The 23,917-nt window shown below is 49.3% G+C and overlaps 1 protein-coding gene and 1 long non-coding RNA gene across 5 annotated transcripts in view; one reads left to right on the top strand and one right to left on the bottom strand.

Annotated features, from left to right (window-relative positions):
- Positions 1–21,465, top strand: part of LOC110512102 (axin-1-like) — a 49,506-nt gene extending 28,041 nt beyond the window's left edge. Inside the window, exons 4-14 of one of the 3 annotated variants that reach the window (XM_036973320.1) lie at positions 1,549–1,733; positions 1,867–2,010; positions 4,015–4,158; positions 4,351–4,447; positions 5,896–6,033; positions 6,156–6,531; positions 14,982–15,192; positions 16,447–16,623; positions 16,949–17,200; positions 20,556–20,717; positions 21,271–21,465. In XM_036973320.1, the coding sequence (XP_036829215.1) occupies positions 1,549–1,733; positions 1,867–2,010; positions 4,015–4,158; positions 4,351–4,447; positions 5,896–6,033; positions 6,156–6,531; positions 14,982–15,192; positions 16,447–16,623; positions 16,949–17,200; positions 20,556–20,717; positions 21,271–21,397 (2,013 nt within the window). In that variant the 3' untranslated portion in view covers positions 21,398–21,465. Of the gene's footprint in view, positions 1–1,548; positions 1,734–1,866; positions 2,011–4,014; positions 4,159–4,350; positions 4,448–5,895; positions 6,034–6,155; positions 6,532–14,981; positions 15,193–16,443; positions 16,624–16,948; positions 17,201–20,555; positions 20,718–21,270 lie in introns of all 3 variants that reach the window. The other 2 variants (XM_036973319.1, XM_036973318.1) reach the window with 2 other exon arrangements.
- LOC118948234 lies at positions 4,438–4,843 on the bottom strand. 2 transcript variants are annotated; one of them, XR_005042091.1, is made up of 3 exons: positions 4,807–4,843; positions 4,602–4,675; positions 4,438–4,479 (listed from the first exon to the last, which is right to left on the bottom strand). It is a non-coding gene; the product is annotated as an uncharacterized LOC118948234 (long non-coding RNA). The 2 variants fall into 2 exon arrangements; XR_005042090.1 differs by having other exon boundaries at positions 4,814–4,842.
- Positions 21,466–23,917: the final 2,452 nt, after the last annotated feature.

The following is a 23,917-nucleotide window of genomic DNA, read 5'->3' as shown; positions in this document are numbered from 1 at the left end:
CCAGCTTCCCTCTCTGTGTTGCTGCTGGTGAAGAACCCAGCTTCCCTCTCTGTGTTGCTGCTGGTGAATAACCCAGCTTCCCTCTCTCTGTGTTGCTGCTGGTAGAGAACCCAGCTTCCCTCTCTGGGATGTGTGTTGCTGCTGGTGTGGAACCCAGCTTCCCTCTCTCTGTGTTGCTGCTGGTAGAGAACCCAGCTTCCCTCTCTCTGTGTTGCTGCTGGTAGAGAACCCAGCTTCCCTCTCTCTGTGTTGCTGCTGGTAGAGAACCCAGCTTCCCTCTCTCTGTGTTGCTGCTGGTAGAGAACCCAGCTTCCCTCTCTCTGTGTTGCTGCTGGTAGAGGACCCAGCTTCCCTCTCTCTGTGTTGCTGCTGGTAGAGGACCCAGCTTCCCTCTCTCTGTGTTGCTGCTTGTAGAGAACCCAGCTTCCCTCTCTCTGTGTTGCTGCTTGTAGAGAACCCAGCTTCCCTCTCTCTATGTTGCTGCTGGTAGAGAACCCAGCTTCCCTCTCTCTGTGTTGCTGCTGGTAGAGAACCCAGCTTCCCTCTCTCTGTGTTGCTGCTGGTAGAGAACCCAGCTTCCCTCTCTCTGTGTTGCTGCTGGTAGAGAACCCAGCTTCCCTCTCTCTGTGTTGCTGCTGGTAGAGAACCCAGCTTCCCTCTCTCTGTGTTGCTGCTGGTAGAGAACCCAGCTTCCCTCTCTCTGTGTTGCTGCTGGTAGAGGACCCAGCTTCCCTCTCTCTGTGTTGCTGCTGGTAGAGGACCCAGCTTCCCTCTCTCTGTGTTGCTGCTGGTAGAGATCCCAGCTTCCCTCTCTCTGTGTTGCTGCTGGTAGAGAACCCAGCTTCCCTCTCTCTGTGTTGCTGCTGGTAGAGAACCCAGCTTCCCTCTCTGTGTTGCTGCTGGTAGAGAACCCAGCTTCCCTCTCTCTGTGTTGCTGCTGGTAGAGAACCCAGCTTCCCTCTCTCTGTGTTGCTGCTGGTAGAGAACCCAGCTTCCCTCTCTGTGTTGCTGCTGGTAGAGAACCCAGCTTCCCTCTCTCTGTGTTGCTGCTGGTAGAGAACCCAGCTTCCCTCTCTCTGTGTTGCTGCTGGTAGAGAACCCAGCTTCCCTCTCTGTGTTGCTGCTGGTAGAGAACCCAGCTTCCCTCTCTCTGTGTTGCTGCTGGTAGAGAACCCAGCTTCCCTCTCTCTGTGTTGCTGCTGGTAGAGAACCCAGCTTCCCTCTCTCTGTGTTGCTGCTGGTAGAGAACCCAGCTTCCCTCTCTCTGTGTTGCTGCTGGTAGAGAACCCAGCTTCCCTCTCTCTGTGTTGCTGCTGGTAGAGAACCCAGCTTCCCTCTCTGTGTTGCTGCTGGTAGAGAACCCAGCTTCCCTCTCTCTGTGTTGCTGCTGGTAGAGAACCCAGCTTCCCTCTCTCTGTGTTGCTCCTGGTAGAGAACCCAGCTTCCCTCATTTTTAGTCTCACTTTTGTTTTTTCTTTTGTTTTATAGCCCGAATGAACAATAAAGTTTTTGAGACTTTGTACTGAAGCGAAGTTGTCCCTCTCCCAGGCCCAGACGGAGATCCAGAGCACTATGGAGGAGAACACCTACCCTCTGTTCCTGAAGTCAGACACCTACCTGGAGTACACCCAGGCAGGGGAAGAGAGCCCCAAACCACCCAGCGACCACAGCTCCTCATCGGGTCCTGGGCAGCCCGGCTACCTGCCCACCCTCACAGAGGACGTAGAGTGGAGGTGTGTGTGTCTCTCTGTGTGTCTAGAGTCTGCGTGTATTCTTGTCTGTATTGTGTTGTTGTTGTCAGCACCATGTCACCAGGTTAAACTCCTGGTCAATGTAGCTTGGTGAATTAAGGTGGTTGTGTTTCAGGTGCCGGGAGGAGGAGGAGGAAGAGGAGGAAGAAGAGGAGAGCGGGGATACGCAGGCCAGCAGGCTGACCCAGAGGTTGCTAATGGAGACGGCTCCTCACAGAGTGTCGACCAATTGGAGAGCAGGGGAAAGCCGAGAGTACAGGTAGGAGTCCAGAGAGCGTGTTTATGGACGTGTGTGTGTATGGATGTGTGTGTGTTTGCGCCTGATTGTGTGAAATTCATGACAGTGTTTAGTATTTGTCCGAGTGGTTGCTATGCAGTTGTGCCTGTAGAGAATCTCTGTGGGTTTGTACGCGTCCTACGTTGGGAGGATGCCCGTATATCGCCGGGAGGATGCCCGTATATCGCCGGGAGGATGCCAGCATCGCCGGGAGGATGCCAGCATCGCCGGGAGGGCAACAAAACACGAAGCGGATGTAACTTATTTAGGAGAACAGCCATCATGTTGGAAACGGACATCATCATCATGCTGTCATCCAGAGTCACGTTCATCTTCCAAGATTTAGCTTCAATAATTAACATACGAGTTTGATCTGCTTCCTGTTTTGGAAAAAATATTGAGATACTGGTATCATCATAGCTCTAGTGTTGTCTGATGAGGGAATATATATATATATATTACACACAATCTACACACAGTACTCCATAATGACATCACAGTACTCCATAATGACATCACAGTACTCCATAATGACATCACAGTACTCCATAATGACAAAGCAAAAATATTTTATTTTTTTAAAAACATTTATTAAAAATAAAAGACTATGACATTTACATAAGTATTCAGACCCTTTACTCAGTACTTTGTTGAAGCACCTTTGGCAGCGATGACAGCCTCGAGTCTTCTTGGGTATAATGCTACAAGCTTGGTACACCTGTATTTGGGGAGTTTCTCACATTCCTCTCAAGTTCTGTCAGGTTGGATGGGGAGCGTTGCTGCACAGCTATTTTCAGGTCTCTCCAGAGATGTTCGATCGGGTTCAAGTCTGGGCTCTGTCTGGGCCACTCAAGGACATTCAGATACTTATCCCGAAGGCACTCCTGTGTTGTCTTGGCTGTGTGCTTAGGGTCGTTATCCTGTTGGAAGGTGAACCTTCGCCCCAGTCTGAGGTCCTGAGCGCTCTGGAGCAGGTTTTGATCAAGGGTCTCTCTGTACTTTACTGTGTTCATCTTTCCCTCGATCCTGACTAGTCTCCCAGTCCCTGCCACTGAAAAACATCCCCACAGCATGATGCTGCCACCACTATGCTTCACCGTAGGGATGGTGCCAGGTTTCCTCCAGATGTGACACTTGGCATTCAGGCCAAAGAGTTCAATCTTGATTTCATCAGACCAGAGAATCTTGTTTCTCATTGTCTACGAGTCTTTAGGTGCCTTTTTTTACTCAGGAGTGGCTTCTGTCTGGCCACTCTACCATAAAGGCCTGATTGGTGGAGTGCTGCAGAGATGGTTGTCCTTCTGGAAGGTTCTCCCATCTCCACCAAGGACCTCTGGAGCGCTGTCAGAGTGATCATCGGGTTCTTGGTCACCTCCCTGACCAAGGCCCTTCTCCACTGATTGCTCAGTTTGGCCGGGTGGCCAGTTCTAGGAAGAGTCTTGGTGGTTCCAAACTTCTTCCATTTATGAATGATGGAGGCCACTGTGTTCTTGGGGACCTTCATTGCTGCAGACATTTTTTGGTACCCTTCCCCAGAAATCCTGTTTCGGAGATCTGCTGACAATTCCTTCGACCTCATGGCTTGGTATTTGCTCTGACATGCACTGTCAACTGTGGGACCTTATATAGACAGGTGTGTCCCTTTCCAAATCATGTCCAATCAATTGAATTTACCACGGGTGGACTCTAATGTAGAAACATGTCAAAGATGATCAATGGAAACAAGATGCACCTGAGCTCAATTTCAACCTGTCATAGCAAAGGGTCTGAATACTTATCTAAGTACAGTATTTATATTTTTTGCAAATATTTCTATAAAATCCTGTTTTTGCTTTTGTCATTATGGGATATTATGTGTAGATTGATGAGAATTTGGTTATTTAATCAATTGTAGAATAAGGCTGTAACGTAACAAAATGTGGAAAATGTGAAGGGGTCTGAATACATTCTGTGTGTGTGTGTGTGTGTGTGTGTGTGTGACCTCAGACCATGCAGAGAGCCGGTGGTTAACCCCTACTACGTGAACATGGGTTCTGCTCGCGCCCCGGCAACCAGCGCTAACGACAGTGAACAGCAGAGCTTGTCCAGCGTCTCCGACGGCGACACACTCTCACTGACCGACAGCAGTGTGTGAGTATACACACACACACACACACACTCTCACTGACCGACAGCAGTGTGTGAGTATACACACACACACACACACACACACACACATCCTCTATCTCTCACACATGCACTGTCATGGACTTTTTGCACAAACACACTGAAACACATTCTTCTGAATACTAACGTGTGTGTGTGTGTGTGTGTGTGTTGCAGGGATGGTGTTCCACCCTACCGGTATCGTAAACAGCATCGTAGAGAGATGCATGAAAGTGCCAAAGCCAACGGACGTGTGCCCCTACCTCATATACCTGTAAGTAGAATACACACTACCTCATACCCTACCTCACACCCTACCTCAAATACCTGTAAGTAGTATACACACTACCTCCTAACCTACTTTATACCCTACCTCATATACCTGTAAGTAGTCTACACACTACCTCCTAACCTACTTTCTACCCTACCTCATATACCTGTAAGTAGTATACACACTACCTCATACCCTACCTCATATACCTGTAAGTAGTATACACACTACCTCATATACCTGTAAGTAGAATACACACTACACACTACCTCATACCCTACCTCATATACCTGTAAGTAGAATACACACTACACACTACCTCATACCCTACCTCATATACCTGTAAGTAGAATACACACTACACACTACCTCATACCCTACCTCATATACCTGTAAGTATACACCCTCAATACTAAATATTTGACATACTAAATAGTTTCACTGTTCCAGTAGAATGAATGTGGTCTCTATCTGGTGCCGGCTGTGGTCCTATCAGTAGACCAGGTGAATGATGTTGATCTGAGAGATGTTCTGTGGTCCTAACAGTAGACCAGGTGAATGATGTTGATCTGATAGATGTTCTGTGGTCCTAACAGTAGACCAGGTGAATGATGTTGATCTGAGAGATGTTCTGTGGTCCTAACAGTAGACCAGGTGAATGATGTTGATCTGAGAGATGTTCTGTGGTCCTATCAGTAGACCAGGTGAATGATGTTGATCTGAGAGATGTTCTGTGGTCCTGATAGATGTTCTGTGGTCCTGATAGATGTTCTGTGGTCCTGATAGATGTTCTGTGGTCCTAACAGTAGACCAGGTGAATGATGTTGATCTGATAGATGTTCTGTGGTCCTGATAGATGTTCTGTGGTCCTAACAGTAGACCAGGTGAATGATGTTGATCTGATAGATGTTCTGTGGTCCTAACAGTAGACCAGGTGAATGATGTTGATCTGAGAGATGTTCTGTGGTCCTAACAGTAGACCAGGTGAATGATGTTGATCTGAGAGATGTTCTGTGGTCCTGATAGATGTTCTGTGGTCCTAACAGTAGACCAGGTGAATGATGTTGATCTGAGAGATGTTCTGTGGTCCTAACAGTAGACCAGGTGAATGATGTTGATCTGATAGATGTTCTGTGGTCCTGATAGATGTTCTGTGGTCCTAACAGTAGACCAGGTGAATGATGTTGATCTGAGAGATGTTCTGTGGTCCTATCAGTAGACCAGGTGAATGATGTTGATCTGAGAGATGTTCTGTGGTCCTAACAGTAGACCAGGTGAATGATGTTGATCTGATAGATGTTCTGTGGTCCTGATAGATGTTCTGTGGTCCTATCAGTAGACCAGGTGAATGATGTTGATCTGAGAGATGTTCTGTGGTCCTGATAGATGTTCTGTGGTCCTAACAGTAGACCAGGTGAATGATGTTGATCTGAGAGATGTTCTGTGTCTAGCGTACGTACCGTGTGCCAAAGGATGTCCACGTTGAGCCGGAGAGGTTCGCTGTTGACCTCATCAGTCGACTGGAGGCAGTTCTGAGAGGGAGAGAAGCACAGGAGAGACTGGAGGAGAGACTGAAGAGGGTCAGGCTGGTACGTACTGGGAGGGTGTGTGTGTGACGTATCTGTGGCGTGGTTTGGATGGTAATCATCCCACACATTAACCTGCTTCTCCTCTAACCCCGCCCCTTCTTTCCTTTCCTGCTCTGTGATAGGAGGAGGAGGGTGACGACGCCGACGTCTCCATGGTAAACTCCCTCCCCCCCTACGGCAACAAGCCCCTCCCCCCCTCCACCTCGTCCCTCTTCCCCCACTACGGGTCCCGTTATTCAGAGACCTCGTACAACGGTGTTCTGGCGCTACAGGACGCGCACGAGGAGAACCCGGAGGCCATCTTGGACGAACACGTGCAGAGAGTGATGGAGACGCCGGGGTGTCAGTCACCAGGCACCGGGAGACACTCGCCCAAGTCCCGCTCCCCCGACGGAGGGGTGTACCCTCCACCTCACTCTGGGAGAACCCAGTGGCCTCCAGGGGTGAAAGGTCACAAGCCAGGAGCCAAGGGAGGGGACCCAGTGGGGATGGGAGCAGGTATGTTGATGTTGTCTTTATTTATCCAGGTTAGTCTCAATGATAAACATCTTCTAGTGTTATTTATCCAGGTTAGTCTCAATGATAAACCTCTTCTAGTGTTGTCTTTATTTATCCAGGTTAGTCTCAATGATAAACCTCTTCTAGTGTTGTTGTCTTTATTTATCCAGGTTAGTCTCAATGATAAACCTCTTCTAGTGTTATTTATCCAGGTTAGTCTCAATGATAAACCTCTTCTAGTGTTATTTATCCAGGTTAGTCTCAATGATAAACCTCTTCTAGTGTTATTTATCCAGGTTAGTCTCAATGATAAACCTCTTCTAGTGTTGTTGTTTTTATTTATCCAGGTTAGTCTCAATGATAAACCTCTTCTAGTGTTGTCTTTATTTATCCGGGTTAGTCTCAATTAGGGCAGACCCCATTTAGTCGACTGGTCGATAGGCTGTTGGTCGAGATTTTTTTTAGTCGAGCAGTGACAAATATATATCAAAAAATCAAATGTATGGCACACAAGACACCTGTCTGATTCACGCCTGTCTGATTCACGCCTGTCTGATTCACGCCTGTCTGATTCACGCCTGTCTGATTCACGCCTGTCTGATTCACGCCTGTCTGATTCACGCCTGTCTGATTCACGCCTGTCTTAGTGGACAGAAGAGATGACTGGCCACCCCTCAGAGCCTGGTTCCTCTCTAGGTTTCTTCCTAGGTTCTGGCCTTTCTAGGGAGTTTTTCTTAGCCACCGTGCTTCTACACCTGCATTGCTTGCTGTTTGGGGTTTTAGGCTGGGTTTTTGTACAGCACTTTGAGATATCAGCTGATGTACGAAGGGCTATATAAATACATTTGATTGACTAGTCCATTGCGGAGGCCTGTCTGGGTGGACTAGTCTAATGCGGAGGCCTGTCTGGGTGGACTAGTCTAATGCGGAGGCCTGTCTGGGTGGACTAGTCTAATGCGGAGGCCTGTCTGGGTGGACTAGTCTAATGCGGAGGCCTGTCTGGGTGGATTAGTCTAATGCGGAGGCCTGTCTGGGTGGACTAGTCTAATGCGGAGGCCTGTCTGGGTGGATTAGTCTAATGCGGAGGCCTGTCTGGGTGGATTAGTCTAATGCGGAGGCCTGTCTGGGTGGATTAGTCTAATGCGGAGGCCTGTCTGGGTGGATTAGTCTAATGCGGAGGCCTGTCTGGGTGGATTAGTCTAATGCGGAGGCCTGTCTGGGTGGATTAGTCTAATGCGGAGGCCTGTCTGGGTGGATTAGTCTAATGCGGAGGCCTGTCTGGGTGGATTAGTCTAATGCGGAGGCCTGTCTGGGTGGATTAGTCTAATGCGGAGGCCTGTCTGGGTGGATTAGTCTAATGCGGAGGCCTGTCTGGGTGGATTAGTCTAATGCGGAGGCCTGTCTGGGTGGATTAGTCTAATGCGGAGGCCTGTCTGGGTGGACTAGTCTAATGCGGAGGCCTGTCTGGGTGGATTAGTCTAATGCGGAGGCCTGTCTGGGTGGATTAGTCTAATGCGGAGGCCTGTCTGGGTGGATTAGTCTAATGCGGAGGCCTGTCTGGGTGGACTAGTCCATTGCGGAGGCCTGTCTGGGTGGACTAGTCTAATGCGGAGGCCTGTCTGGGTGGACTAGTCCATTGCGGAGGCCTGTCTGAGTGGATTAGTCTAATGCGGAGGCCTGTCTGAGTGGACTAGTCTAATGCGGAGGCCTGTCTGAGTGGACTAGTCTAATGCGGAGGCCTGTTTTCTTGTTAATGCATTCAATAATATTCTAGTCTTCCCGTTGTTGTTGTTTGGGTGGACATGTTGTTTACAGAGCACACAGGCTACACTTAACAGGAAAAAAGTTTTGGATTATTTAATTCCATTTACGAGTTCTCAATTAATTCATTGTCTTTTGTTTGTAGCGATCCTGTCAATCTTGAGTAACGACACACACCTGATTACACATAGTAGTAGTCCTATAGGCTACCTGATTACACATCGAAGTAGTCCTATAGGCTACCTGGCCTGATTACACATAGTAGTCCTATAGGCTACCTGATTACACATCGAAGTCCTATAGGCTACCTGATTACACATAGTAGTCCTATAGGCTACCTGATTACACATAGTAGTAGTCCTATAGGCTACCTGATTACACATAGTAGTCCTATAGGCTACCTGATTACACATAGTAGTAGTCCTATAGGCTACCTGATTACACATAGTAGTAGTCCTATAGGCTACCTGGCCTGAATAGTAGTAGTCCTATAGGCTACCTGGCCTGATTACACATAGTAGTCCTATAGGCTACCTGGCCTGATTACACATAGAAGTAGTCCTATAGGCTACCTGATTACACATCGAAGTAGTCCTATAGGCTACCTGGCCTGATTACACATAGTAGTCCTATAGGCTACCTGGTTACACATCGAAGTAGTCCTATAGGCTACCTGGCCTGATTACACATAGTAGTCCTATAGGCTACCTGGCCTGATTAGTAGTAGTCCTATAGGCTACCTGGCCTGATTAGTAGTAGTCCTATAGGCTACCTGGCCTGAATAGTAGTAGTCCTATAGGCTACCTGGCCTGATTAGTAGTAGTCCTATAGGCTACCTGGCCTGATTAGTAGTAGTCCTATAGGCTACCTGGCCTGATTACACATAGTAGTCCTATAGGCTACCTGGCCTGAATAGTAGTAGTCCTATAGGCTACCTGGCCTGAATAGTAGTAGTCCTATAGGCTACCTGGCCTGATTACACATAGTAGTCCTATAGGCTACCTGGCCTGAATAGTAGTAGTCCTATAGGCTACCTGGCCTGATTACACATAGTAGTAGTCCAATAGGCTACCTGGCCTGATTACACATAGTAGTAGTCCTATAGGCTACCTGATTACACATAGTAGTAGTCCTATAGGCTACCTGATTACACATAGTAGTAGTCCTATAGGCTACCTGATTACACATAGTAGTAGTCCTATAGGCTACCTGATTTCACATAGTAGTAGTCCTATAGGCTACCTGATTACACATCGTAGTAGTCCTATAGGCTACCTGGCCTGATTACACATAGTAGTAGTCCTATAGGCTACCTGATTACACATAGTAGTAGTCCTATAGGCTACCTGATTACACATAGTAGTAGTCCTATAGGCTACCTGATTACACATAGTAGTAGTCCTATAGGCTGCCTGGCCTGATTACACATAGTAGTAGTCCTATAGGCTACCTGGCCTGCAGGCAAATGTAGGCATATAAATGGGTATTGTATTTCTGATTGGCTTAAAGCAGCATCACTGTGGAGCTTCTCAGAGTCATTTGTTCTTCACTTCATTGAGAATGACTATAGTCCCTCAATGTAGCCTATTTGAAAAATGTTACCAGCTCTCTCCCTTTTCGATAACCACTCAGCATGTTGGGGGGGGGGGGGGGGGGGGGGGATGTAATGCTCTGATCCGGTGAAAATGTCATAAAATAGACCTACCTGATTACTTCTTAGCTCGCTGGCGTGGGAAACTCTGAGGTGGCAGAATATTTTATACAGTGTGGTAAGGTTGTTAGCATGATCGGGCTGGACGAAGTTAATAGTTGATACAGTGTTTCCAGGTCCTCACAGACATCCCATGCGGAGCCAATGTGATTTATAGAATATTTATTTTTTATCAGGATATTTTCAGGGCGCCATGTTTTTTATCAGGATATTTTCAGGGCGCCATGTTTTTTATCAGGATATTTTCAGGGCGCCATGTTTTTTATCAGGATATTTTCAGGGAGCCATGTTTTTTATCAGGATATTTTCAGGGCGCCATGTTTTTTATCAGGATATTTTCAGGGCGCCATGTTTTTTATCAGGATATTTTCAGGGCGCCATGTTTTTTATCAGGATATTTTCAGGGCGCCATGTTTTTTATCAGGATATTTTCAGGGCGCCATGTTTTTTATCAGGATATTTTCAGGGCGCCATGTTTTTTATCAGGATATTTTCAGGGAGCCATGTTTTTTATCAGGATATTTTCAGGGCGCCATGTTTTTTATCAGGATATTTTCTACCTGCAGGGCGCCATGTTTTTTATCAGGATATTTTCAGGGCGCCATGTTTTTTATCAGTTGGTTTATGTCGGGCTGTTGTTACATAATGGTCATGGCAATAGAAGTTAGTTTTTAGATTTGTATTATTTTCATTTAGATATAATTTGTTTATTAGCCACGTGACATTGAGGGCGGTAGCCTAGTGGTTAGAGTGTAGGGGCGTTAGGTAGCCTAGTGGTTAGAGTGTAGGGGCGTTAGGTAGCCTAGTGGTTAGAGTGTAGGAGCGTTAGGTAGCCTAGTGGTTAGAGTGTAGGGGCGTTAGGTAGCCTAGTGGTTAGAGTGTAGGGGCGGCAGGTAGCCTAGTGGTTAGAGTGTAGGGGTGGCAGGTAACCTGGTGGTTAGAGTGTAGGGGCGGCAGGTAGCCTAGTGGTTAGAGTGTAGGGGCGGCAGGTAGCCTAGTGGTTAGAGTGTAGGGGTGGCAGGTAGCCTAGTGGTTAGAGTGTAGGGGCGTTAGGTAGCCTAGTGGTTAGAGTGTAGGGGCGGCAGGTAGCCTAGTGGTTAGAGTGTAGAGGCGGCAGGTAGCCTAGTGGTTAGAGTGTAGGGGCGGCAGGTAGCCTAGTGGTTAGAGTGTAGGGGCGGCAGGTAGCCTAGTGGTTAGAGTGTAGGGGCGGCAGGTAGCCTAGTGGTTAGAGTGTAGAGGCGTTAGGTAACCTGGTGGTTAGAGTGTAGGGGCGACAGGTAGCCTAGTGGTTAGAGTGTAGGGGCGTTAGGTAACCTGGTGGTTAGAGTGTAGGGGCGACAGGTAGCCTAGTGGTTAGAGTGTAGGGGCGTTAGGTAACCTGGTGGTTAGAGTGTAGGGGCGACAGGTAGCCTAGTGGTTAGAGTGTAGGGGCGTTAGGTAACCTGGTGGTTAGAGTGTAGGGGTGGCAGGTAGCCTAGTGGTTAGAGTGTAGGGGCGGCAGGTAGCCTAGTGGTTAGAGTGTAGGGGCGTTAGGTAACCTGGTGGTTAGAGTGTAGGGGCGGCAGGTAGCCTAGTGGTTAGAGTGTAGAGGCGTTAGGTAACCTGGTGGTTAGAGTGTAGGGGCGACAGGTAGCCTAGTGGTTAGAGTGTAGGGGCGTTAGGTAACCTGGTGGTTAGAGTGTAGGGGCGACAGGTAGCCTAGTGGTTAGAGTGTAGGGGCGTTAGGTAACCTGGTGGTTAGAGTGTAGGGGCGACAGGTAGCCTAGTGGTTAGAGTGTAGGGGCGGCAGGTAGCCTAGTGGTTAGAGTGTAGGGGCGTTAGGTAGCCTAGTGGTTAGAGTGTAGGGGCGTTAGGTAGTCTAGTGGTTAGAGTGTAGGGGCGGCAGGTAGCCTAGTGGTTAGAGTGTAGGGGCGTTAGGTAACCTGGTGGTTAGAGTGTAGGGGTGGCAGGTAGCCTAGTGGTTAGAGTGTAGGGGCGGCAGGTAGCCTAGTGGTTAGAGTGTAGGGGCGTTAGGTAACCTGGTGGTTAGAGTGTAGGGGCGGCAGGTAGCCTAGTGGTTAGAGTGTAGAGGCGTTAGGTAACCTGGTGGTTAGAGTGTAGGGGCGACAGGTAGCCTAGTGGTTAGAGTGTAGGGGCGTTAGGTAACCTGGTGGTTAGAGTGTAGGGGCGACAGGTAGCCTAGTGGTTAGAGTGTAGGGGCGTTAGGTAACCTGGTGGTTAGAGTGTAGGGGCGACAGGTAGCCTAGTGGTTAGAGTGTAGGGGCGGCAGGTAGCCTAGTGGTTAGAGTGTAGGGGCGTTAGGTAGCCTAGTGGTTAGAGTGTAGGGGCGTTAGGTAGTCTAGTGGTTAGAGTGTAGGGGCGGCAGGTAGCCTAGTGGTTAGAGTGTAGGGGCGTTAGGTAACCTGGTGGTTAGAGTGTAGGGGCGACAGGTAGCCTAGTGGTTAGTGTAGGGGCGTTAGGTAACCTGGTGGTTAGAGTGTAGGGCCGTTAGGTAGCCTGGTGGTTAGAGTGTAGGGGCGTTAGGTAACCTGGTGGTTAGAGTGTAGGGCCGTTAGGTAGCCTAGTGGTTAGAGTGTAGGGGCGGCAGGTAGCCTAGTGGTTAGAGTGTAGGGGCGGCAGGTAGCCTAGTGGTTAGAGTGTAGGGGCGTTAGGTAACCTGGTGGTTAGAGTGTAGGGCCGTTAGGTAGCCTAGTGGTTAGAGTGTTGGGGCGGCAGGTAGCCTAGTGGTTAGAGTGTAGGGGCGTTAGGTAACCTGGTGGTTAGAGTGTAGGGCCGTTAGGTAGCCTAGTGGTTAGAGTGTTGGGGCGGCAGGTAGCCTAGTGGTTAGAGTGTAGTGGCGGCAGGTAGCCTAGTGGTTAGAGTGTAGGGGCGGCAGGTAGCCTAGTGGTTAGAGTGTAGTGGCGGCAGGTAGCCTAGTGGTTAGAGTGTAGGGGCGGCAGGTAGCCTAGTGGTTAGAGTGTAGGGGCGGCAGGTAGCCTAGTGGTTAGAGTGTAGGGGCGGCAGGTAGCCTAGTGGTTAGAGTGTAGGGGCGGCAGGTAACCTAGTGGTTAGAGTGTAGGGGCGGCAGGTAGCCTAGTGGTTAGAGTGTAGAGGCGGCAGGTAGCCTAGTGGTTAGAGTGTAGGGGCGGCAGGTAGCCTAGTGGTTAGAGTGTAGGGGCGACAGGTAGCCTAGTGTTTAGAGTGTAGGGGCGGCAGGTAGTCTAGTGGTTAGAGTGTAGGGGCGACAGGTAGCCTAGTGTTTAGAGTGTAGGGGCGGCAGGTAGTCTAGTGGTTAGAGTGTAGGGGCGACAGGTAGCCTAGTGGTTAGAGTGTAGGGCCGGCAGGTAGCCTAGTGGTTAGAGTGTTGGGGCGGCAGGTAGCCTAGTGGTTAGAGTGTAGGGGCGGCAGGTAGCCTAGTGGTTAGAGTGTTGGGGCGGCAGGTAGCCTAGTGGTTAGAGTGTAGGGGCGGCAGGTAGCCTAGTGGTTAGAGTGTAGAGGCGGCAGGTAGCCTAGTGTTTAGAGTGTAGGGGCGGCAGGTAGCCTAGTGGTTAGAGTGTAGGGGCGACAGGTAGCCTGGTGGTTAGAGTGTAGGGGCGACAGGTAGCCTGGTGGTTAGAGTGTAGGGGCGGCAGGTAGCCTAGTGGTTAGAGTGTAGGGGCGTTAGGTAACCTGGTGGTTAGAGTGTAGGGGCGTTAGGTAGCCTAGTGGTTAGAGTGTAGGGGCGACAGGTAGTCTAGTGGTTAGAGTGTAGGGGCGACAGGTAGCCTGGTGGTTAGAGTGTAGGGGCTTCAGGTAGCCTAGTGGTTATAGTGTAGGGGCGGCAGGTAGCCTAGTGGTTAGAGTGTAGGGGCGGCAGGTAGCCTGGTGGTTAGAGTGTAGGGGCGGCAGGTAGCCTGGTGGTTAGAGTGTAGGGGCGGCAGGTAGCCTAGTGGTTAGAGTGGAGGGGCGGCAGGTAGCCTGGTGGTTAGAGTGTAGAGGCGGCAGGTAGCCTAGTGGTTAGAGTGTAGGGACGACAGGTAGCCTAGTGGTTAGAGTGGAGAGGCGGCAGGGTAGCCTAGTGGTTAGAGTGGAGAGGCGGCAGGGTAGCCTAGTGGTTAGAGTGGAGGGGCGGCAGGTAGTCTAGTGGTTAGAGTGGAGGGACGACAGGTAGCCTAGTGGTTAGAGTGGAGGGGCGGCAGGTAGTCTAGTGGTTAGAGTGGAGGGGCGGCAGGTAGTCTAGTGGTTAGAGTGTAGGGGCGACAGGTAGCCTAGTGGTTAGAGTGGATGGGCGGTTAGGTGGTTAGGCTATGATGATGTCTAGCTCCCTCTTCAGTCATTTTTTTTTTGTATCTCCGTGCTTAAAGCATCAGACAAGCTCAGTAGTCTACGTACGTACAGTGTTGACGTTGTATAATCAATGTGATGGAGTGTATTCAACCAACAGAACATCAGAGTAGGAGTGCTGTCCATAGAATCATATTCTTTATGATTTCAAAGGTCAATCTGATCCTAGATCAGCACTCTTATCCTGAGAGGCTTTATAAGTACAGGCCCAGGTACAGAGGTGAAAGGTACCAAAGACCACCGCTAAACCAATCTCTTTTTGAGTGTGTCCATAAAGGCTGTTCCACCACATGGCTACCAGCATGGCTACCAGCATGGCTACCAGCATGGCTACCAGCATGGCAACCAGCATGGCTACCAGCATGGCCACCAGCATGGCTACCAGCATGGTTACCAGCATGGTTACCAGCATGGCTACCAGCATGGCTACCAGCATGGCTACCAGCATGGCTACCAGCATGGCCACCAGCATGGCCACCAGCATGGCTACCAGCATGGTTACCAGCATGGCCACCAGCATGGCCACCAGCATGGCCACCAGCATGGCTACCAGCATGGCCACCAGCATGGCCACCAGCATGGCCACCAGCATGGCTACCAGCATGGCTACCAGCATCTTTGTTGGGTTAAGAGGTAGAGTTCTAGTTAGTTAACCTACATGTCTCTGTTCCCTCAGGTGTGTACCACCACAAGCATGGCTACCACTACCCCCCAGGGGGCACCAAGCCCAAAGAGCCCCAGATGGATGAGGTGGTGCTGGGTGGTGGAGGAGGAGGCTCCAGGACCCAGGGGAGTGGCCTGTGGAACGGGGAGGCCCACCACTACTCTACCGGGAAGGGACGCAACTACGCAGATGGGGCTGGGACCATGGACGCAATGGGCTATAGGTTAGTACCTGGGGGGGTTATGGGTTATCAGTGTTGTTGTACTTGAGGCTAGGACTCGAACTAATCTCGGACTCAAGTCACGATTTTCATGACTAGAACAGTTCAGCCTTACTAATGTAGAACGCTGTCCACTAGCTAGTCTTAATCATGTAGAACACTGTCCACTAGCTAGTCTTACTAATGTAGAACACTGTCCACTAGCTAGTCTTACTAATGTAGAACACTGTCCACTAGCTTGTCTTACTAATGTAGAACTCTGTCCACTAGCTAGTCTTACTAATGTAGAACTCTGTCCAGTAGCTAGCCTTACTAATGTAGAACACTGTCCACTAGCTAGCCTTACTAATGTAGAACACTGTCCACTAGCTTGTCTTACTAATGTAGAACTCTGTCCACTAGCTAGTCTTACTAATGTAGAACTCTGTCCACTAGCTAGCCTTACTAATGTAGAACACTGTCCACTAGCTAGCCTTACTAATGTAGAACTCTGTCCACTAGCTAGCCTTACTAATGTAGAACACTGTCCACTAGCTTGTCTTACTAATGTAGAACTCTGTCCACTAGCTAGCCTTACTAATGTAGAACACTGTCCACTAGCTAGCCTTACTAATGTAGAACTCTGTCCACTAGCTAGTCTTACTAATGTAGAACACTGTCCACTAGCTAGTCTTACTGATGTAGAACACTGTCCACTAGCTAGTCTTACTGATGTAGAACACTGTCCACTAGCTAGCCTTACTAATGTAGAACACTGTCCACTAGCTAGTCTTACTGATGTAGAACACTGTCCACTAGCTAGTCTTAATCATGTAGAACACTGTCCACTAGCTAGCCTTACTAATGTAGAACCCTGTCCACTAGCTAGTCTTACTGATGTAGAACACTGTCCACTAGCTAGTCTTACTGATGTAGAACACTGTCCACTAGCTAGTCTTAATCATGTAGAACACTGTCCACTAGCTAGCCTTACTAATGTAGAACACTGTCCACTAGCTAGTCTTACTGATGTAGAACACTGTCCACTAGCTAGTCTTAATCATGTAGAACACTGTCCACTAGCTAGTCTTACTAATGCAGAACGCTGTCCACTAGCTAGTCTTACTAATGCAGAACGCTGTCCACTAGCTAGTCTTACTGATGTAGAACACTGTCCACTAGCTAGTCTTAATCATGTGGACCATCACCATTCTGACCCGTGTATCACCATTCTGACCTGTGTGTGTGTGTGTGTGTGTGTTCCCTGCACCCCAGCAGTAAGGGCAGCACCCTATCGAAGCGTGGCTCTAAGAAGGGGGCGGAGCCGACAGGTAAAGGTGATGAGGGGCGTGTCCAGGAGGCCCAGGTACCGCTGGAGGACCTGGAGAGAAACCACAAGATACTGCAGTGGATGATGGAGGGGGAGGCACTACGACACAAAAAGAACACACACGGGTAACACACACACACACACACACATACAGTAGGATGCACTCTCTCAGTCCCTCACTTACTCCAATGTTAACTAACCTTCTCTTTCTCTCTCGCTCCCCTTCACTCTCCCTCTTTCTCTCCCATCCCCCCCTCTTTCTCTCTCGCTCCCCTTCACTCTCCCTCTTTCTCTCTCGCTCCCCTTCACTCTCCCTCTTTCTCTCTCGTTCCCCTTCACTCTCCCTCTTTCTCTCTCGCTCCCCTTCACTCTCCCTCTTTCTCTCTCCCCTCTTCCCCTCTCTCTCTCTCCCCCCCTCGGTTTCCTTCTCTCTCTCTCTCTCCCCTCTAGGAGTACCACAGGCTCCAGGAAGACCCAGGGGAGTGTGGAGCTGTTGAGACCCAGCTCTGTGGAGCGTCCTGGGGCAGTGCACCCCTGGGTGAGCGCCCAGTTGCGGAACAACGTGCAGCCCTCCCACCCCTTCATCCAGGACCCCACCATGCCCCCCAATCCCGCACCCAACCCCCTCACTCAGCTAGAGGAGGCCCGGAGGAGACTGGAGGAGGAGAGGAGGAGAACCGCCCTGCTGCAGGCTAAACAGAGGTAAGAGGAGGAGGGGTTGAGGTTGGAACGAGGGGTTAGTGTTGATTAGGATCAGGGGGTTCTAGCAGGAGGCCTTTAAGTCTTTAAGCAGTGCTGTCTGTCTCATGTCTCCATCTCTCCTCCAGACAGAAGTCTTTAAGCAGTGCTGTCTGTCTCCTCTCCTCCAGACAGAAGTCTTTAATCAGTGCTGTCTGTCTCCTCTCCTCCAGACAGAAGTCTTTAAGCAGTGCTGTCTGTCTCCTCTCCTCCAGACAGAAGTCTTTAAGCAGTGCTGTCTGTCTCCTCTCCTCCAGACAGAAGTCTTTAAGCAGTGCTGTCTGTCTCCTCTCCTCCAGACAGAAGTCTTTAAGCAGTGCTGTCTGTCTCCTCTCCTCCAGACAGAAGTCTTTAAGCAGTGCTGGCTCTCTCCTCTCCTCCAGACAGAAGTCTTTAAGCAGTGCTGGCTCTCTCCTCTCCTCCAGACAGAAGTCTTTAAGCAGTGCTGGCTCTCTCCTCTCCTCCAGACAGAAGTCTTTAAGCAGTGCTGTCTGTCTCCTCTCCTCCAGACAGAAGTCTTTAGGCAGTGCTGTCTCTCTCCTCTCCTCCAGACAGAAGTCTTTAAGCAGTGCTGTCTCTCTCCTCTCCTCCAGACAGAAGTCTTTAAGCAGTGCTGTCTGTCTCCTCTCCTCCAGACAGAAGTCTTTAAGCAGTGCTGTCTGTCTCCTCTCCTCCAGACAGAAGTCTTTAAGCAGTGCTGTCTCTCTCCTCTCCTCCAGACAGAGGTCTTTAAGCAGTGCTGTCTGTCTCCTCTCCTCCAGACAGAAGTCTTTAAGCAGTGCTGTCTGTCTCCTCTCCTCCAGACAGAAGTCTTTAAGCAGTGCTGTCTGTCTCCTCTCCTCCAGACAGAAGTCTTTAAGCAGTGCTGTCTCTCTCCTCTCCTCCAGACAGAAGTCTTTAAGCAGTGCTGTCTCTCTCCTCTCCTCCAGACAGAAGTCTTTAAGCAGTGATGTCTGTCTCCTCTCCTCCAGACAGAAGTCTTTAGGCAGTGCTGTCTGTCTCCTCTCCTCCAGACAGAAGTCTTTAAGCAGTGCTGTCTGTCTCCTCTCCTCCAGACAGAAGTCTTTAAGCAGTGCTGTCTCTCTCCTCTCCTCCAGACAGAAGTCTTTAAGCAGTGCTGTCTGTCTCCTCTCCTCCAGACAGAAGTCTTTAAGCAGTGCTGTCTGTCTCCTCTCCTCCAGACAGAAGTCTTTAAGCAGTGCTGTCTCTCTCCTCTCCTCCAGACAGAAGTCTTTAAGCAGTGCTGTCTCTCTCCTCTCCTCCAGACAGAAGTCTTTAAGCAGTGATGTCTGTCTCCTCTCCTCCAGACAGAAGTCTTTAGGCAGTGCTGTCTGTCTCCTCTCCTCCAGACAGAAGTCTTTAAGCAGTGCTGTCTCTCTCCTCTCCTCCAGACAGAAGTCTTTAAGCAGTGATGTCTGTCTCCTCTCCTCCAGACAGAAGTCTTTAAGCAGTGCTGTCTGTCTCCTCTCCTCCAGACAGAAGTCTTTAAGCAGTGCTGTCTGTCTCCTCTCCTCCAGACAGAAGTCTTTAAGCAGTGCTGGCTCTCTCCTCTCCTCCAGACAGAAGTCTTTAAGCAGTGCTGGCTCTCTCCTCTCCTCCAGACAGAAGTCTTTAAGCAGTGCTGGCTCTCTCCTCTCCTCCAGACAGAAGTCTTTAAGCAGTGCTGTCTCTCTCCTCTCCTCCAGACAGAAGTCTTTAAGCAGTGCTGGCTCTCTCCTCTCCTCCAGACAGAAGTCTTTAAGCAGTGCTGTCTCTTCTCCTCCAGACAGAAGTCTTTAAGCAGTGCTGTCTGTCTCTTCTCCTCCAGACAGAAGTCTTTAAGCAGTGCTGTCTCTCTCCTCTCCTCCAGACAGAAGTCTTTAAGCAGTGCTGTCTGCCTCCTCTCCTCCAGACAGAAGTCTTTAAGCAGTGCTGTCTCTCTCCTCTCCTCCAGACAGAAGTCTTTAAGCAGTGCTGTCTCTCTCCTCTCCTCCAGACAGAAGTCTTTAAGCAGTGCTGTCTGTCTCCTCTCCTCCAGACAGAAGTCTTTAAGCAGTGCTGTCTGTCTCCTCTCCTCCAGACAGAAGTCTTTAGGCAGTGCTGTCTGTCTCCTCTCCTCCAGACAGAAGTCTTTAAGCAGTGCTGTCTGTCTCCTCTCCTCCAGACAGAAGTCTTTAAGCAGTGCTGTCTGTCTCCTCTCCTCCAGACAGAAGTCTTTAAGCAGTGCTGTCTGTCTCCTCTCCTCCAGACAGAAGTCTTTAAGCAGTGCTGTCTGTCTCCTCTCCTCCAGACAGAAGTCTTTAAGCAGTGCTGTCTGTCTCCTCTCCTCCAGACAGAAGTCTTTAAGCAGTGCTGTCTGTCTCCTCTCCTCCAGGCAGAAGTCTTTAAGCAGTGCTGTCTGTCTCCTCTCCTCCAGACAGAAGTCTTTAAGCAGTGCTGTCTGTCTCCTCTCCTCCAGACAGAAGTCTTTAAGCAGTGCTGTCTCTCTCCTCTCCTCCAGACAGAAGTCTTTAAGCAGTGATGTCTGTCTCCTCTCCTCCAGACAGAAGTCTTTAGGCAGTGCTGTCTGTCTCCTCTCCTCCAGACAGAAGTCTTTAAGCAGTGCTGTCTCTCTCCTCTCCTCCAGACAGAAGTCTTTAATCAGTGCTGTCTGTCTCCTCTCCTCCAGACAGAAGTCTTTAAGCAGTGCTGTCTGTCTCCTCTCCTCCAGACATAAGTCTTTAAGCAGTGCTGTCTCTCTCCTCTCCTCCAGACAGAAGTCTTTAAGCAGTGCTGTCTGTCTCCTCTCCTCCAGACAGAAGTCTTTAAGCAGTGCTGTCTGTCTCCTCTCCTCCAGACAGAAGTCTTTAAGCAGTGCTGTCTGTCTCCTCTCCTCCAGACAGAAGTCTTTAAGCAGTGCTGGCTCTCTCCTCTCCTCCAGACAGAAGTCTTTAAGCAGTGCTGTCTCTCTCCTCTCCTCCAGACAGAAGTCTTTAAGCAGTGCTGGCTCTCTCCTCTCCTCCAGACAGAAGTCTTTAAGCAGTGCTGGCTCTCTCCTCTCCTCCTGACAGAAGTCTTTAAGCAGTGCTGTCTGTCTCTTCTCCTCCAGACAGAAGTCTTTAAGCAGTGCTGTCTCTCTCCTCTCCTCCAGACAGAAGTCTTTAAGCAGTGCTGTCTGCCTCCTCTCCTCCAGACAGAAGTCTTTAAGCAGTGCTGTCTCTCTCCTCTCCTCCAGACAGAAGTCTTTAAGCAGTGCTGTCTCTCTCCTCTCCTCCAGACAGAAGTCTTTAAGCAGTGCTGTCTGTCTCCTCTCCTCCAGACAGAAGTCTTTAAGCAGTGCTGTCTGTCTCCTCTCCTCCAGACAGAAGTCTCTAAGCAGTAAGAAGCAGGGGTCACAGTGTGAGAACGTAACTGTGGCGTACTACTTCTGTGGTGAGCCAATCCCCTACCGCACCACGGCCAAAGGTTGCGTGGTGACCCTGGGACAGTTCAAGGAGCTACTCACCAAGAAGGGCTTCTACAGGTGAGTAGGGCACTACTTCTAACCCTGTCCCCTACGTAGGGCACTACTTCTAACCCTGTCCCCTACGTAGGGCACTACTTCTAACCCTGTCCCCTACGTAGGGCACTACTTGTGACCTGAACCCTATGGGCCCTATGAAGGGAACAGGGTGGACGATGAAGTCCTGTCTTCTAACCCTGTTCCCTACGTAGGGCACTACTTGTGTGTTGATTCACAGTGTGTGTGTGTTGATTCACTGTGTGTGTGTGTGTTGATTCACTGTGTGTGTGTGTTGATTCACTGTGTGTTGATTCACTGTGTGTGTGTGTGTTGATTTATTGTGTGTGTGTTGATTCACTGTGTGTGTTGATTTATTGTGTGTGTTGATTTATTGTGTGTGTTGATTTATTGTGTGTGTGTTGATTTATTGTGTGTGTGATTTATTGTGTGTGTTGATTCATTGTGTGTGTGTTGATTTATTGTGTGTGTTGATTTATTGTGTGTGTGTTGATTTATTGTGTGTGTGTGTTGATTTATTGTGTGTGTGTTGACTCATTGTGTGTGTGTCTTCTAGGTTCTACTTTAAGAAGGTGAGTGATGAGTTTGACTGCGGCGTGGTGTTTGAAGAAGTCAAAGAGGACGACGCTGTCTTGCCCATCTACGAGGAGAAGATCATCGGTAAGGTAGAGAAGGTGGACTGAAACAGGAAATGGAGCCGGGAGGAACAATGACGCAGAGAAAAGACTGAACCGAATCGGATAAAGAGGAGGTGGAGAGAGTACTTTTGGAAGAGGAGGATCAGGGGGGGGGGGGTAAGAGGAGGTGGAGAGAGTGCTTTTGGAAGAGGGGCGGGGGGGGATGAAGAGGAGGAGGGGGGGGTGGGTGAGACAGAAGGATGGAATGGTACAGAATGTCACTGCCTCCTGGTTCCAGCATAGAGGAACACACATTCGGAAAGGAGGATGAGACCGAAGGATGGAGGGATGAACAGGGTGAAAAGCTGTTCTAAACAGTCTTCCTGTCCTGCTCTGGGGGAAGAGTTGTTGTTCTCCTTCCAGAACCAGCTGCTGCTAAGTTGCTATGGAGACGTCATGGTGCTCGGAACAGGATGACGGCTGAGTTCCATTCCGGAATCTCACTCCCTTCAGTCCCTAGACTCGTCACTGAGGGGGCAGAGGGGATTTATGCGGCCAAAATAGCACCCTAGACCCCAGTGATCATCATCTAGATTCAGCCACAGGTGGATTTTTTTATTTTCTTGAGTGGCTAGTCAGGGGACCTGAATATAATTACATATCATTAGTGGAATGCAAATGGACTGCAACAAGCCCAAACAAAGAGAGAATTTGACTAAAACATACTAATTTCAAACCTTGCTTACATTTGTATACAATCAAATATCTATATATTATGCCTGGGAATAATTTAAAATAATTTGGAGCTGAGAGACGGTGTGTTTTTTGTGTTTCAAAATAAAAGCCCTACGGTCCCTGGTCACTATAGGGAATAGGCTGCTGTTTGAGGCGTGACACGGTGAGGATTTTCACCTCCTCAACACGTAGACATCATTATGACATCATAAAGAACCTTCACGCTCCATCCCGTGATGTCACCTAGTGATGTCACAGCATTCTGTATAAACAAACACGGTTGTATAAAAACCGGTTTACTGCAGCTGTATATTTTTGATACAACGTTACGCCTACGGACATAAAAGGAGGAAGGAGTCTGTTTACCTGTAGACGTTATTAGTGCTGTTTCTGGGTGGGTAATGTACAGGTACTAGTAGGTTTTAACACATGTACAGGCTGGGGGAAGAGTCCCAAATGGCACCCTATTCCCTTTCTAGTGCACTACTTTTAACCAGAGGCCTTTGGATAATGGCATCCTATTCCCTTTCTAGTGCACTACTTTTAACCAGAGCCCTTTGGCTAATGGCATCCTATTCCCTTTCTAGTGCACTACTTTTAACCAGAGGCCTTTGGCTAATGGCACCCTATTCCCTTTCTAGTGCACTACTTTTAATCAGAAGCCTTTGGATAATGGCACCCTATTCCCTTTCTAGTGCACTACTTTTAACCAGAGCCCTTTGGCTAATGGCATCCTATTCCCTTTCTAGTGCACTACTTTTAACCAGAGGCCTTTGGCTAATGGCACCCTATTCCCTTTCTAGTGCACTACTTTTAACCAGAGCCTATAGGTTAGGAGTCCACTCTGTGAAATAGGGTGCCTTTTGGAATGCTGCCAGTGTGTTTCTAAACCATCAATGCTTGGGCTTGTCCCAAATTACACCCCATTTCCCCAGCTAGTGCACTACGTGGGGGGGGGTTAGGGTGTGGTTTGGGACTCCTTGTGTTTTTCTATGTAAAGGTGTATATTTTAAAGCTAGATGGCTGAGTCCTGTGAGGGCTGCCATCTTGTTTTCCAGGCAGTCCAGACATCATCTCCAGGAGACGCTTCATGTCTATTGTCCTGTTCAACTGCCTCTGGCTGTTTGTCCCAAAGGGCACCCTATGTAGTGTGATGCGTTTGAACAGGGTTCATAGAGTTCTGGTCAGAAGTAGTGCACTATATAGGGTATAGGGTGCCCTTTGGGACATAGCTTCTTACTTATGTCCAGCCCTAACCCCCTACAGCCTAGGTTGAACCCTAACCCCCTACAGCCTAGGTTGAACCCTAACCCCCTACAGCCTAGGTTGAACCCTATCCCCTACACCCTAGGTTGAACCCCCTACACTCTAGGTTGAAACCCCCTACACTCTAGGTTGAACCCTAACCCCTACACTCTAGGTTGAACCCTAACCCCTACACTCTAGGTTGAAACCCCCTACACACTAGGTTGAACCCTAACCCCTACACACTAGGTTGAACCCTAACCCCTACACTCTAGGTTGAACCCTAACCCCTACACTCTAGGTTGAACCCTAACCCCTACACTCTAGGTTGAAACCCCCTACACTCTAGGTTGAACCCCCTACGCTCTAGGTTGAACCCTACCCCCTACGCTCTAGGTTGAACCCTAACCCCTACACTCTAGGTTGAACCCTAACCCCTACACTCTAGGTTGAACCCTAACCCCTACACTCTAGGTTGAAACCCCAACCCCTACACTCTAGGTTGAAACCCCTACACTCTAGGTTGAACCCCCTACACTCTAGGTTGAACCCTAACCCCTACACTCTAGGTTGAACCCTAACCCCTACACTCTAGGTTGAACCCTA

This window comes from Oncorhynchus mykiss, unplaced genomic scaffold (genome assembly GCF_013265735.2).
Source record: "Oncorhynchus mykiss isolate Arlee unplaced genomic scaffold, USDA_OmykA_1.1 un_scaffold_229, whole genome shotgun sequence".
NCBI classification, from domain to species: Eukaryota; Metazoa; Chordata; class Actinopteri; order Salmoniformes; family Salmonidae; genus Oncorhynchus; species Oncorhynchus mykiss.
The sequence above is the reverse complement of the archived record's forward strand: the minus strand, read 5'-3'. Positions and strand labels throughout refer to the sequence as shown.